The sequence below is a fragment of the Leopardus geoffroyi genome, chromosome C2, assembly GCF_018350155.1.
Source record: "Leopardus geoffroyi isolate Oge1 chromosome C2, O.geoffroyi_Oge1_pat1.0, whole genome shotgun sequence".
NCBI classification, from domain to species: Eukaryota; Metazoa; Chordata; class Mammalia; order Carnivora; family Felidae; genus Leopardus; species Leopardus geoffroyi.
This window is the reverse complement of record NC_059333.1, coordinates 67,819,836-67,830,826: the sequence shown is the minus strand read 5'-3', so window position 1 is coordinate 67,830,826 and position 10,991 is coordinate 67,819,836. Positions and strand designations below refer to the sequence as shown.

At 38.9% G+C, this 10,991-nt stretch overlaps 1 protein-coding gene across 6 annotated transcripts in view; it reads left to right on the top strand.

Annotated features, from left to right (window-relative positions):
- ILDR1 (immunoglobulin like domain containing receptor 1) overlaps positions 1-10,991 on the top strand; it is a 41,354-nt gene that overhangs the window by 1,437 nt on the left and 28,926 nt on the right. For 5 of the 6 annotated variants that reach the window (XM_045502232.1, XM_045502230.1, XM_045502229.1 and 2 more), the window contains exon 1: positions 10,298-10,472. The exons of the other annotated variant lie outside the window; for it this stretch is intronic. In XM_045502232.1, coding sequence (XP_045358188.1) covers positions 10,418-10,472 — 55 coding nt within the window. In that variant the 5' untranslated portion in view covers positions 10,298-10,417. Of the gene's footprint in view, positions 1-10,297; positions 10,473-10,991 lie in introns of those variants that run through there. 6 annotated transcript variants of the gene reach the window in all.

Sequence of the window (10,991 nt, the reverse complement as noted above, 5' to 3'; positions counted from 1 at the left end):
GAAATCAACTGAAAGTCTATACACTAGCCATAAACAACAGAAAATACAATTTTTGAAATGATTTTTAAATTGATGTAATTTACCATCAAATTATATAAATACCTACAAATTAGCCTCATGGAGATGTATTTCTACCAAAAAAATGAAAACCTAAAAAAATTTAAGAAAAATGGAAGAATATAAAAACAATTGGAGGTATATACTAAGTTCATAAATTGGAAGGCTCAAAAATATAAAAATGGCAATTCCTCCCAAATTCATCTATCGGGTAGATGGGTAAGGCAATCCCAATTAAGATCCTAGCAGATTTTTGTGTAAATTAGCAAGTTGATTCTAAAATGTGCGTGGAAATGCAACTGGCTGAGAATAGCCAAGTCATTCTTGAAGAAGAAAATGAAATGGAAGGACTTGTTCTAGTAGATATGAAGACCTGTTATAAGGCTATCATAATTTAAAAAATGTGGTATTGGCACAAAGATAGGCAAACAAATAGAAAGACTAAGGAAAGAAAGTAGAGAATCCAGAATCGAATATACACATGTATGGACAGTTCACTTTTGGAAAAGCTGACATTGTTGAGCAGAAGGGAAAGAAATTATTTTTTTCTTTTTCCCTCTTTCTTCCTTCCTTCCTTCCTTCCTTCCTTCCTTCCTTCCTTCCTTCTTTCTTTTTTTTTGGGGGGGGTGGCATACATGTTGCTGAAGCAAGCATAAAAATTAATTTTCAATAATTAGGTCTGGTTAATTGGATATCTGAGGAAAAAAATGGAACTTAACTCCCTACTTCATACATCAGTTCTATGTGGATTGTAGATCTAAATGTAAAAAGCAAAATATAATGCTACTAGGAGATTACAGACGAGAATATTTTCATGACCTTAGGAAAGGCAAGTATATATTAAATAAGACACTAAAATCTTAAAAACATTAAAATAAAAATTGATAAATTAAACTTCTTTAAAATAAGTAATAAATATATTTGTTCAGCAAACAATATCATTAAGAGAGCAAAAAACCAAGTACCAAATTGGGAGGAGGTATTTTTAACCCATGTAAATCACAAAAAGGACCATATCCAGAATACCATAAGAAACTCCTATAAATCAAGAAAAGAATAGAAAATTGAAGAAAAAAAAAAGCAAAAGATTCTACTAAAGCCAAAAAAAAAAGAATATCCAAAAGTCCCAAAAGCCAATAAACATATGAAAAAGTGCTCAACTCATTAGTCATCAGGGAAATGCAAATTAAACCACAATGCAATACCATTGCATACCCACAGTAGAGCTATAATTGAAGACTGTCAACCCCAAATATAGCCAAGGATGTGAAACATTAAAACTTTCATACACTAGTGGTATATAAGTAAATTTGGAAAAATCTAAGGTTGAACATATGCTTACTATACTGACAATCTAATGCTGCATAATAGCACTATTGTTTTAAACAATAGTTTAAACAGTAGTTTGTTGCTTAAAACAACAAACATATTCTCTCTCTTCCTGTGGGTCAGGAATCTGACAGTAGCTTAGCTGTGTGGGTTTTGTCTCAGGGTCTCTCATGAGTTAATAGTCAAATGTCAACTCTTCTGAAGACTTGATTGCAGCTAGAATATTTCCTTCCAAGATGGTTCACTCATATGATCATTGGCAGGAGGCCTTAGTCCCTTGCCATGTGGACCTCTCCATAGGATTGCCTTAGTATCCTCATGATATTGCAGCTGGCCTCCCCATACTGGGCAAGGAAGAAGCTGTAATGCCTTTTATGATCTGGTCTTGGTGGTAACACACTATCACTTTTGCTGTTCTTTTCATTAGAAGTGAGTCACTAAGTTCAGCCTATACTTGAGGGTCTCTTTTGAAGAGAGGACGGTCAGAGAATTTGGGTACATATATTAAAATCACCACACAGGGGCGCCTGGGTGGCGCAGCCGGTTAAGCGTCTGACTTCAGCCAGGTCACGATCTCGCGGTCCGTGAGTTCGAGCCCCGCGTCGGGCTCTGGGCTGATGGCTCAGAGCCTGGAGCCTGTTTCCGATTCTGTGTCTCCCTCTCTCTCTGCCCCTCCCCCGTTCATGCTCTGTCTCTCTCTGTCCCAAAAATAAATAAACGTTGAAAAAAAAATTAAAAAAAAAAAAAAATAAAATCACCACACATACCCGATGACCAGATAATTTTACCTTAAGTTATAGAAGCAAAAATCGGTTAGTGTATGGCTCTCCAAACATTTACAACAATGTTTATAGCGTCATTATTCATAATAGCCAAATAGTAGAAACAAATCCTTATCAACAATACATTAAATAAATTGTGGTATATTCTATCAATATAATTCTATTCATAAATAAGAGTTAACAAACTTACAGATACATGCAAAACTACAGATGAATCTTGCTAATATTGAGCAAAAGAGGCAAGCTCCAAAAATGTGTACTACATTATTTTCTTTATGTAAATGTTAAAAGAGGCAAGACCGATCTATAATGTAAGAAATCAAGATGGTGGTTACCTTTGGGGAGGAAAAGGGAGGGAATGATTTAGAGGGGTTATGAGGAAATCACCATTTCATTACTAATCTATAACTTGCCCAGAATAATTGTAAAGATATGTTTACATTGTGATAGTTCATTGAACCATACACCTCTGATTTGTACAGGTTTCAGAATTGTCTTATATTTCAAATTTAGAAAATTTTTTTAAAAAGACGCCAAAGAAAGAAAAAATAGTATTCTTCAGGCAAAACCAAAACATGTCTGTGCACTGAATTTGGTCTGCAAGTAGCCAGTTTGTAATATCTGCTTTAGACCAGGTTGGTAAATATGATCTTCAAAAGGCCTCAAAGCATATGGGTTATGTTAGACTTTGGTGGTAGCATAAATCTATTCCTGTAGAATTTAGAATTGTCAACTGTTGGCTATGGAAAAGCCTTTCTGGATCATTCAATCCAGTGATTTTTCAAACCGACCTTTCTGGCAGAGGCAAATCCTTAGGTACTCCACAGAATGCAAGAGCTTCTCAGAATACAGTGTAAAAACCACTGATCTTGCCTAAGTCCGTTGTGTTAAAACAAAAAACTGAGGCCTAGAGAGACTGTTATTTGTTTAGAGTCAAACAGCTGCTTGGTGACGATGTCCTTAGCCTCACTCCCATGTGAAGATACCATGAGTATGTTGTGCTGTCCTGGTGAAGAAACCTAACATTGGAAAAGTTACATACCTCAGGACCTCGGTCTTTGGAGTAGAAACTCTGTTATTCTGTCATTCAAGGTGGTGGCAAAGCAGAATTATCAAAGATAAACTGAGACAAGAAATGTGTTGGAAAGTGTTCTGTTTAGGGACTGCCCTGGGGAATGCCCTATTTGCTAACAAAGATGTGGGGCATTCTCTCATCCAGCTCACTCTTCAAGTAGCTTCTCAACTCTGGCTGTACATTAGAACCACCTGGGAACTTTTGAAAAAATACTGCTTCCTGGGTCTCCCCATAGACTAACTGAATCAGATTCTCTGGAGTGGGCTGGAAAGAACTGGATATTCTGACCCCTATTGAGCTTCACTGAGATGTGTATGGACTGAGCTCATCATTTCAGAGAAGCTCTGAGTCTGAATAACAAATTGGGCCTTGACACAAGATGAAAAACACTATGTTGGTAAAAAAAAATCCCTCTGTTGGTAGCAAAACTCCAGGCTGCCTACCTTTGCTTTGCTATGAGGACTTGGGCCTCTTCTCCAGCCTCAAGAATTGGACAAGCCCCCCCAATTGTCCTTAGATTTTCTCCTTACAATAAAATAGTCAGAAAACCAGATTCTTAGGCCTTCCATGAAAAGTGCAATTAAAGTACCTTGGTTCCATGCATGGCTTTGGCAGAACATGGAGTCTACATCTCTGCTTAGAATGGGTAGAGCCCATTCTTTGAGGAAAGTCACCCTTAGAGATGCATTAGTTCTGTATTCCTCTGTCCAGCTAAAGAACCCTGATATCTTCCTAATCTGGGTCATTCTCACTTTTGTAGAATGCCAGAGGTGGGAAGAACCAAAGAAGTTATCTCATCCAGTTTCCCATTTGATAGATAAAAACATTCTTGGCCAAAGTGACTTACCTAAAGTCACACTGGATGTCAGTGAAAATGTCATAGCCCAAACACACATAGTCTCATTCAGTGCTACTCTTTTTTGTCTTTAAAGCATTTTTAATTACAAAATAAGCCAAAGATACAGAAAAGCATATAAAATAATGCAATCAGCACCATTTATACCACCTAAATGTAACTGCTTTTACATTTTTAGCGTATTGGTTTCAGATATTAAAAAAAAAATTTAATGTTTATTTTTGTGAGAGAGAGAGATAGAGAGAGAGCACGCACGTGAGGGAGAGAATGAACGGGGGAGGGGCAGAGAGAGAAGAGACACAGAATCAGAAGCAGGCTCCAGGCTCTGAGCTGTCAGTGCCAAGCGCCCCCGCCCCCCAAACAGGGCTCGAACTGACAACACAGGGCTCTAACTCACAAGCCGTGAGATCATGACCTGATCCTGAGTTGGATGCTCAACCAACTGAGCCACCCAGGCAAAAATATATATATTTTTAAATAAAATGTTATAGATTCAGCTGACGTCCCTCCTAACCCATACCTCTCCTCCCTCCCTCTCAGGAGTAACAACCCTCCAAGATTGGTGAATCCTATTCCCTGGAATGTTTTTGTATTTTGTTCTACATATATGTGAATCTTATATGTATTGTTTTTGTCTTAACACTTGACAAAATACTGTAAATAATATCTTGCAACTTCTTTATTCATATAACATTATGTTTTTAATATTCATCCATGGTATAGATTTAGTTAATTCATTTTAACAGTGTCATATTATCTCATTCCATTGATAAGCCCCATTTTATTTATTTACTCCTCTCTGTTGGGAAGTTGTTTCCAGGTTTTGCACAAACTGTTTTGCAGCCAACATCCATGTATCTGTGTGCACAAGAGTGAGAATTTTTATAGATTGGAGACCTAGAAGGGAAATCAAAAGGTGCAGAGATATATGTACCTTCAATTTCATGAGATTTTGTCAAATTGTTCTCCAAAGTAGTTGAACCAATTTAAACTTCTCACATCTTTACCAACACTTAGTTTGCTCAGACTTTTACATTTTAACCAATTTGTCACACATGAAATAGCTTTGTTTTAAATTTACAATTTCTGATTATTAGGTTGAGCATCTTTTAATATAATTAATAGTGAATCAGATTTCCTCTTACGTGAATTGGCTATTTGTCTCCCTTGCTATTGGGTTGTCCCCTACTTACTATTTAGGAGTTGTTGTTGTTGTTGTTGTTGTTATTTTTTAAATATGCTGGTCATATTTTTTTGCCTTTTAAATGCACAGCAAACATTTTTCTCCAGTTTGTGCTTTGTTTTTTCATTTTGTATACATTGCCTTTGATTATAGAATTTTAAAATTTAACATAGTCTTCTGTATCAGTCTTCCTTAATGAATTATTCTTCTTGTTTTCTGTTTAAGAAATGATTCTTTTCTTCAAGGTCATATAGGTATTCTACCATATTTTCTCCTAAAAGCTTGAAATTTTTGCTTTTAATGTTTAGATTTCAATCAGTTTGGAATTTTGTATGTAGTATGAAGAAACAATATCTTAACTTTTAACATAACAAACACTAATTGTCCTAGCATCACTTATTGAATAGTTTATGGTTATCCCTATCCCCCCATTGAATTATAATGCAATCTCTGTAATATATCAAGTTCCCATCTATATGGGTATGTTTCCAGAATCTCTTTCGTCTTTGTTCCACTTGTCTGTTTGCTTATCTATGCCACTGCCACATGGTTTTAAGTGCTCTAGCTTTTTCATTTAAAGAGGCAAATTCCCCTCTTCCTTCTTATTTTTCTTCAAAATTATCTTAGCTATTTACCACTGTATTCCATTTGATTTTAAGAATATCTTAGGAAGTTCTGGGGAGATTTTTCAGGTTTTTGTTAGAAATATTTAGAATTAACTGAGAAAAAATACTGTCTTTAGTGATATTGTTTTTATCTATGAATATGGTACATCTTTGCATTTATTTACATCTTTGAAAAGTGTTTTTACTAACTTCTTACAATTTTCTCCATTGAGCTATTTCACATATATTGTTAGATTTATTCCTACTTTATAGATTTACTGCTATTACAAATGTATATTTTATTTTTATTTTTTAAAGTTTATTTATTTATTTTGAAGCAGGGGGGCGGGGAGGGACAGAGAGAGAGAGAGAGAATCCCAAGCAGGCTCCACACTGTTAATGGAGAGCCTTATGACACAGGGTTCAATCCCACAAACTGTGAGATCATGACCTGAGCCGAGATCAAGAGTTGGACACTTAACCGACTAAGCCAACCAGGTTCCCCACAAATGTATATTTTAAAGTTATATCTTCCAAATGGATGTTCCTGGTATATACAGATGCCAGTGACATTAACATATTGACCTTGTTTTCAGCAACTTCTTGTTAGCCCTTATGTATATAGATTCTCTTCAGTAGTCTATGTAATCAAAACACTGTGATAACAATATCTTTATTCATTTTCAGCCTTTTAAATTTTCTTATTATGCTAATTAGAAGATTCAGTATAATGTTGAATAGGAGTGGTAATAATGAATATATTTGTTCTGAAACTCCTTTCCCCAGATTTTTTCACCTCCTGCTTTTAGCCCTACTCCCAGATGAACTGTATCTTGGATTATATTCCACTGACCAAAAAGTAGGTCTCCCAGTCCCATCTGACCCAGACCTCTCTTATTAAGCATGTAGTTCCTACCAACCCCACTCAAACAACTGTACTTAATAAAGGTGTCGAACCATCCATGGGGGTTTCATTTGGATACTCCACTATTCTGTCAGGTGCAAATGTGTCTAAAATGATTCAAATTTTTTTCTGTATATCTGTGTAGAATGGCAACACCATCTACACAGACTTAATAATCATAAATATATATTCTCTCAATTCTCACATCTAATTTACCATCAGTCTTGTCAATTCTACATTCTAAATGTCTGCCAAAGTATTTTTTCTTCCCCATTCTCAACATCAATGACTGGGTTGAGCCTTCAGTATTTCCATCTTGACCACAGTAACAGTTTCCTAACTGATCTCCCTGCCTTTCATCTCAATTCTTGCTTACCATCCTTCTCATTGCTGACAAGTTTATCTTCCTAACACGCAAGTCTGATCATGTCTTGTCCAGCTTAAAACCCTTTGCTGCTTCCCTAATGTCTACTGTATAAAGTCTTAGTTCTCCAGCTGGTCATGCAAGGCCCTTTATTTACCCTGGCTCTCTAACAAATTTTCCTACCACTCCCCACCTTGCCCTGGCAAAACTGAAGTGCTTATAGTTCAACTATGCTGTTTCCTGGTGCTATGATTTTCGCACATAGTCTCTCTGCTTGGATTGCTCTGACAAAGTCTTGTTCATTTTCAAACCCAGCTTACATGTCACTTACTCCAGCAACTATAGATAAAGAACTCAACTATATCTATTGAGTACTACCAATATGCCAGGTGCTATGCTCTTTGTATGCCAGACATACAAAATGAATGAGATATTTCCAAATGTTGCAGCATCAGTTAGCTACTTTCATTTCCTGCGTCCCTTTAGGTTTAACTGGAGCAGGATTTTTAATTACATATTTATTTTCTTTCTTCCATTCTTGATAAATACACACATGTACAAATATCAAACTATTCTCAAGCAGAGATGCATATGTATATATAGACACAGTATTCAGAAATATTTATGGACAGTTTTAACTAGAAAGTATGATTATAAATGATGAAATCATAAGCTCAGTACTTTGTGGTTAGACCCTAGACGAGTGAACAGCAAGAAACACAATATGGCTAGGGTAATAATTAAGGGTGTGTTCTCCAAAGGCAGATTGCCTGAGTTTACCTCTCAGCTTTTCTGCTTACAAGCTGGGTGACCCCGGGTAAGTAACTGAATCTTTGTGCCTCAAGTTCCTTAGCTGTAAAATGGGGACAATAATAATACCTGCTTCAGAATGTTGTTGAGAGAATTATTGAAGTGCTGAGAATAGTGCCCAGCACAATATAAGCATTTAATAAATACTACTCATTGTTACTTTGTATATGAGGACACTTTTGTCTCCGTCACTATCAGCAGGTCAAGTGATTTTTACTTCTATATTTAGCAATGAAAGAACTGTTTGTTGTTCTGAGCCAAATGTATATTCTTATCAAATCTTTATTGAACCAATGGTACATGTTGGCAGAATAACTGGTCCAGGAGAGCTCACGGTAGTGGAATGGAGTTTTACTTTCTGTAGAGCTAAATGATATATGTGGAAACAAACTGCCTTAGCTGATAACCTAACTGTAAACACAGATTGAGACATAGCTAGGTGAGAGTGTATGGTGTAATAGCTAACAGCAGAAGGTCTGGAATCAGACTGCCTCATTTAGATTCATAACTCCACCACTTACTAGCTTTGTTACCTTGGTCAAGTTACTTCTTTGTACCTCAGCTTCTACATCTGTAAAATGGGATTGATAATAACAGAGTAACAGTCCCTATTTTATATAGTTATTGTAGAAATGTAATGAGATAATGCATAGAAGGCTCTTAGATCATTGCTTCATACAGGTGGAATATAGAATATAGGTGGTAAAGAAAAAAGATGCATGTAGTATTAAACTGACCTTTATATCAAAACAAGGACTGAAGGGCGTAGGAGGTAGGTTTGGGAAAGTGAGGGCTCATACTTTTTTAGACTGGGATTGAACATTTGCCTAGAGCAATTTACAAATCCAGGAGCCACACAAATCCCTCAGGGTCACAAACACTCAGATACATACAATGTTCCTGACAGCATGTGCACAGTCTCTGGAGGGGGTAGGGGGAGCATCCCTCACATTGTATCCTGTTTCTGCTGCTGTGCTAAGATCCCATTGTGGAAGGTCTAAAGGCCCCTGAACATTCTGTACCATCTGCCTTTGGCCATGTACTTACTGCCTGAATTTACTTCCTACTTTCTTGAAGAGAAGTGGCTACAGGAAAAAACATTTAAAGGGGAGAGGCCAATTGGGGAACTAGAGGGCAGACTAAAGGGGAAGGAGGGGAAATTGGGAGAAGGGACTGGGTTGACCACCAATTAGTCTCAGGACAAGGATGTTCCTCTGGGCGGAAGTGAGATGAGGGACACGAGTAGCTCTAGTGAAGAGAACCCTTCACAGCAGAGGAGGAGATAATCTTAAGAGAAATAATATTGACTTCTAAGGTCACTGATGAGAATGGGAGCTTCCTGAGGGGCAGAAACCATGTTTAATGCACCTTTATAATTCTTTTCTTGAGGAAAAAGATGGTGGCTAGGAGGGAGAGCACAATGAACAATCCCTAATAAGGGAGAGGTGTATAAAATAGCTTGTTGTTTCTATTGACCAGTGTATAGGTGACTTTCCAGGTTAATGTCGTTGGTTGGTTCCCGAAGGCAAGTGTGTCTTCTTCCTCTGTTTTATGGTTCCCTAGTGGGTTCCTGCCAAGGAAGGAAGGACTGGATTATATCTTAGTTGGCCTGGTGCAAAGTGACCTAGAATCTTTGACTTTGGGGGGGCTGAGTCAGTGAGGGGCTGTGGAGCTGCACTTCACGAAGGATGGAAACTAATAAAAAGGAATACACCGACATTAACAATGCCTAACTATGGGTGGTGGGAGCAGGATTTTTTTCTTATTTCTAATAATTTATATTTTTCTAACTTTTCTGTAATAAGCATCTATGAGTTTTATATCTGCGGAAAATTAAACCTATTTGTCTAGTTTATACCATACGCTTTAGTTTCTAGAAAACCTGAGCAAACATTATGTGCAAACGTCATATTAGTGTGTTTTCAGTGGGGAAAAAAAGTTTTCCAAACACGCATGAGGGAATGGAAATATAACGCAGGAAATGCACCTAGACAGTTATGTCCACATAAATTCTCCAAAGAGGGGTAAGAAAGTTGCTAGGGGTGAGATTTCCCAAGAACTTCTGGGGGGTAAAATGGTAACGTTCTTTATAAGCGGGAAAGGTGTGGCAAGAGATGGGGTTCCAGGGAGGAGAACTACCTGGAGTCTTGCGGTGGAAGAGGCGAGGCGGTGGCAGGTAGGAGAGGTGGCCGCGGTCCTCCGGGACCGGGGGCGGAGCAGGAAAGGGCGGTGCGCGGGGCGGGAGGCGGGGCTGAGGGGCGCGCCCCAGGTGGGGATGAGCCGGACCTCACCTGCTCGGGGACCGAGGCCGGCCCTTCCGCCGCGCCGCGCCGAGCGAGGGGAAGGCGGAGGGATTCCTTGGAGAAGTGGTGCGTCCTGGGGTGAAAGCTGTGGAAGAGAGCTGACGTGCCCCCGGAGCCCCTGAGCAGAAAGGGGCCAGGGAGCGGCTGGCATGGGCCCCGAGCTGCCTGCACCTTGGCTGCTCCTCTTCACCTGGCTCCCAGCAGGTGAGCCTTGGGAAAGTGGGTCTCACCCTGGGCGCAGAGAGACAGGAAGCCATTGTTGCCTGGCCTTGCAGAGCTGGCCTCGGGCAGGACAGGGCAGGGTAGTGGAGGCCTGGGCAGCGCTCTGGTAGCTCTTGGCACAGGCACCAGGAGGTGCGGGGACTAGCTCGAGTTTCTGCCTGTGGGAACCTGTTGTTTTCCTCATTTATTGGCCTAGGCCCTTCTGAAACAGGTGCAACTAAGAAAGAAACCCAGAGCCCCTGGGCTTCCCTCCAGCAGTCTTTAGGTACTTCTTAGTCTTTAAAACTGAATCCATAAAGGTGGAAGCACCACTCTTTTGATTCCTAATTACTTTGCTTATTTTATAGGACTAAGCCATGTGGCTGTCTGCTAACCATGGTCAGTGTCACTATTCTACTTTCTTTGTATCCACTCACTTTCCTAACTCTTCCCCCTTGCTCAGTATCTCCCCACCAGGCGCCCAACCACCCACTTTTTCCTCCCTTCTCTTAACTTTCCTAC